This window comes from Drosophila melanogaster, chromosome 2L (genome assembly GCF_000001215.4).
Source record: "Drosophila melanogaster chromosome 2L".
NCBI classification, from domain to species: Eukaryota; Metazoa; Arthropoda; class Insecta; order Diptera; family Drosophilidae; genus Drosophila; species Drosophila melanogaster.
The window spans coordinates 6,096,588-6,100,376 of NT_033779.5; the positions used below are offsets into that span (position 1 = coordinate 6,096,588).

Genomic DNA, 3,789 nt, shown 5'->3' on the forward strand with positions numbered 1-3,789 from the left:
CAATTCGGTGATGAAAATGTAGATGCACCAATGTTGGAGGTTAATAACCCTCGTTGGAATATTTTACCATGTTTGCCACCTCATTGAATGCGAATAAAACATCGAAATTTCATTACTGAATGCATTTTTATATATCATTCACTTGTGACTATACGAATGGTGTGCTAAACCCACCACAGTTCGATTAGCTAACATTTTGATTATAAAAATGGTTTTACAATTCATTTGACTGCTTCAACTAGACGCAGTCAGTTTTCCTGTCTGCCTTTGTATAAATGAAATATTAATTAAATTTTAAAAATCATGTACAACGGGCAAAGCTGCCAAACGAGCAAGGCTTCGTTTGCGGTGGCTAGAGAGATAAACAAATTATGATACAACTAAGCAAACATTGCAATTAGTATAAGAGATAAGGCAGCCGGCACAAACTATGCACTTAAACTAATTAACATGATGGAGGAGGGGTGGGACGACGCTGGGAGTGCTGGGGGGGGGAGGAGTTGTGGCTTATTGCAGAAAACTAAACCCTGTTTACAAACTAATAATGCAAATCGAATAACTCTCTTCTGGCCATTGAGCATCAGATGCCAATGTAGGAGCACAGCACGAACACGGCGAAAATCATGACAATCAGAAAGACGATGGCAATCCAGGCGGGGATTGTACCTAAAAAGAAGTTGGCAGTGAGATAATTTCCAATTTTACACCAATTTTATTGCTTACGTCTTTGGGACAGACTGTGGATGCAGACTTTGTTGTCCACCGAAATGGACAGAACGGCTGCCTCCGTGTCGCTGGAAATGGGCGGTCCCTCCTCGTTGGTAATAGGCAGGAACTGGAGGCCAGTTACGAACATGGAGTGTGCATGGGGAATGTGGAGCACGCGCTGCAAAACGTAAGCAAAGAATTGGAGTTAAGACTATTAACGTACACTTTGATTAGTTGCCTCTGCTCACCTGCAGACTGAATGCAATGTACATGGATACGCTGCCTGAGAACATCGTGCCGACGGCCACGAATCGACCATCATCCCGCACTGCCAGTGACGAGAGGCTTTCGTCAATGGCCACAGCCTGACGCAGTTGCCCGCTGGCACAGTCCCAGTGCTGCAGGAAGCCACGCTGCTTTCCCACCTTGCCCAGCGGATTGGCAATGGTAAAGAGGCGGTAGTTATCCTTTTGCGCCTCCACGGTTCCGTAGCGGCACCGTTTGAACAGGTACTTGGCCCCCTCGGGCGTTTTCCACTGCAGCTTGTGTTGCAGCTGGCCGCTGGCCAGGTCCCACACCAAGCCCTGTGCATCCTTGGAGATGCTGGCAATTAGCTTGCTGTCGGGACTGAAGTCCAGGTCATCGATCTCCTTGCTGTGTGCCGCCAGCTCGGCGGCCAGCGTCATCTGGGGGAACGTCCAGACGCGCAGTTTTCCGTCCGTGCCGCCAGTGGCCATCAGACGGCCATTACCGCTGATGCGCACCACGCGCTGCAGGGGCTCGGCGCCCTTGAGGAAGTCCGTCTGGATCACATCCGCCGCCTGGATGTCGAAATGCAGTCGCCGAAACTGACGCAATATGTCGGCGGTGGAAAGGGGTGGCCTGTGCCCGTTGGCCACTGGCTCCACGCCCGAGTGTGCGTTTCGCTGGCGCACGTTGCCGTTCTCGTGCGGCCGTTCCTCCGGAGCAGGCTTGCCGTCCCCGACGCCCACACCGTTTCCATTCCCATCCTCTTCGGATTGAACGCGCGGCTGGACGTAGTACATCTGACAGTGCGCCTCCTGGCCGGCGCACAGATAGCCCCTCCGGCCGCCATTGCGCACCGCGAAGTTCATCACCACATTGGCGCCGGTCTCATGGCGCAAAACCTCCTCCGCGCAGAAGTGGCTGCCGTTGTGGTACAGCTCATAGATCTCCTGGAAAGATCAATCGTCGATTAGAAACATCACAAGAATGCGGCGGAGCGAGCTGAGTTCATACAAAGCCGTTCGCCACTCCCGTTTTGCTGGAGCCACCGCCTCCGGCTACCAGAATGTGGCGGCTGGTTAGCATGTCCACGGCGTACAGCGGGAAGTTCACGCGGGCCAGCAGGCCGTCGCTGGGACGGCGGGTGTGGGCCATTATCAATAATATATCACAATCGACCGGACGCTGGGGGCGGAGGGATTGGGGCTGAGTGATTGACTCGAGTTTATCAGCTCTGGCCGCGGGGCAGGCACATCTAATTGGGTCTACCGCTGGCACACTCCGGCTGTTAACTGACTGGGAATTGTGGGTCGATTCAGTGGACGTTAATCATGGGAACTATTTTCTTATTGTGTTTTGGACTGAGAAAGTTGTCTTAAAAATCCACGTACACTGAATAGCGGTGGCAGGGCGAGGTATCGATACATCGATAGGCAGATTGGTGATTGGTGCCATAGCAGTCAGCTGTCTTCAGCTGATGAACAGGGCTGCCAGACTGGTGACGTGAGCAAACAGCTGATGGGCTGCAATGTTAACAGCTGGAAATATCAAAATATTCACAGCTGTTCTCTAATCGATAGGTAACTTTAAAAATTATCGCAATAAGCTTAATGTTTTTAAGTACATAATTGTTAACCATTTTTATATACATAAGAATTCAAGTATATTGCGATATTTATTTTGCAACGCGTATATTGCACCCAGTACGCTGCATAACGTGGCTTGTCTTCTTTACCTTGTACCTTAAGGTACAATATACCATGTACCCTGTTTGAAATGTTCAATGATCCACCTCATAACCAGTACCTACTGGTACCTACCTTTAAGAACGAGATAGGCTTAATTGTACTTGTAATAAAATTTTATTAAAAAGAAAGTAGACAAATTTCTCCCCTGCAACAACTTGAAAAAGGAATTCTTTTTTCCAAGTGAAATAAGAAATTATAATATTTCAGGATTGTCATTAATGCGGTGGAGCTCAGCAGTGGTCTTCCTGGTTCTTTGTTGTGACAAAATGACCTTCAATCGCTGGTGGGCGGCACAAAGGGGACTCCGAAGTCATATTTATATACTCCTTTACGTGGGAGTTATTTATGTATGTACATATATCAGACAAAGGTGTGAAACGTGTTGAACGAGTTATTGTTCAAATCTGCAGCATCTTAAATTCTCTATTAGGTGTTTCTTATTGCTATTTTCTGACTTTTGTCAACTCTGCGTTGATAACTTTATCAGATTTCAATTAAATTTCTCATCAATTTTGCCATAGATCGTATAGGCTGTATTTAAATTTAAATGGGCGTTAAAGTGAAAACTGTCTACTGTCTACGCACCTAAACTAGTTTTGTTATAATTATTTTCATAGTGCGTGAACAAGTTTTTCCGGCACTTTGATCAAATTTCACTTTTATCGAAGTCAAGGTGGCTTAAGTGATATGTCAATATTGTTAACCTGATTCAAGTGGATGTACGTATGTATGTATATTATTTATAATTATTAAATGAATAAAAAGCTTCAAAAAGGAAGACATAATCAAGTTCGTTGTCCTTGTGTTTCTTTTGAAGTGTCACAACACTCATTCGTATTTATTTGAAAAGTTTAGGATCTTACTTTTGGGATTCAACAGACTTTTTTGGGCGTACATAATAAATTCAAAATTGTCATTTGAATTATAACCGACAAAAGAAAACAAACAAAAGACGCACTGGCGCCATCTCTTTTCCACTCGCACAGCTTCCAGGTCAGCAACAACAACAAAGCCCAGCTGGTGCTCACCGATCGCGACGCCGCGTCGCTGCTTTCGTTTTCTTCTCTGCTTTCTGTTTCTTCCTTGC

General features: G+C 46.3%; 1 protein-coding gene across 2 annotated transcripts; it reads right to left on the reverse strand.

Annotated features, from left to right (window-relative positions):
- Positions 1–110: 110 nt before the first annotated feature.
- Positions 111–2,379, reverse strand: CG9175 (uncharacterized protein). Of its 2 annotated transcripts, NM_164681.3 has the most exons (5): positions 2,346–2,379; positions 1,969–2,250; positions 957–1,904; positions 724–886; positions 111–666 (listed from the first exon to the last, which is right to left on the reverse strand). In NM_164681.3, exons 2-5 carry the CDS (start codon positions 2,107–2,109, stop codon positions 581–583), a joined length of 1,338 nt encoding a protein of 445 aa, NP_723155.1. In that variant the 5' UTR covers positions 2,110–2,250; positions 2,346–2,379; the 3' UTR covers positions 111–580. The 2 variants fall into 2 exon arrangements, with proteins under 2 accessions (NP_723155.1, NP_608995.2); NM_135151.4 differs by having other exon boundaries at positions 1,969–2,379.
- Between the last annotated feature and the right edge of the window lie 1,410 nt (positions 2,380–3,789).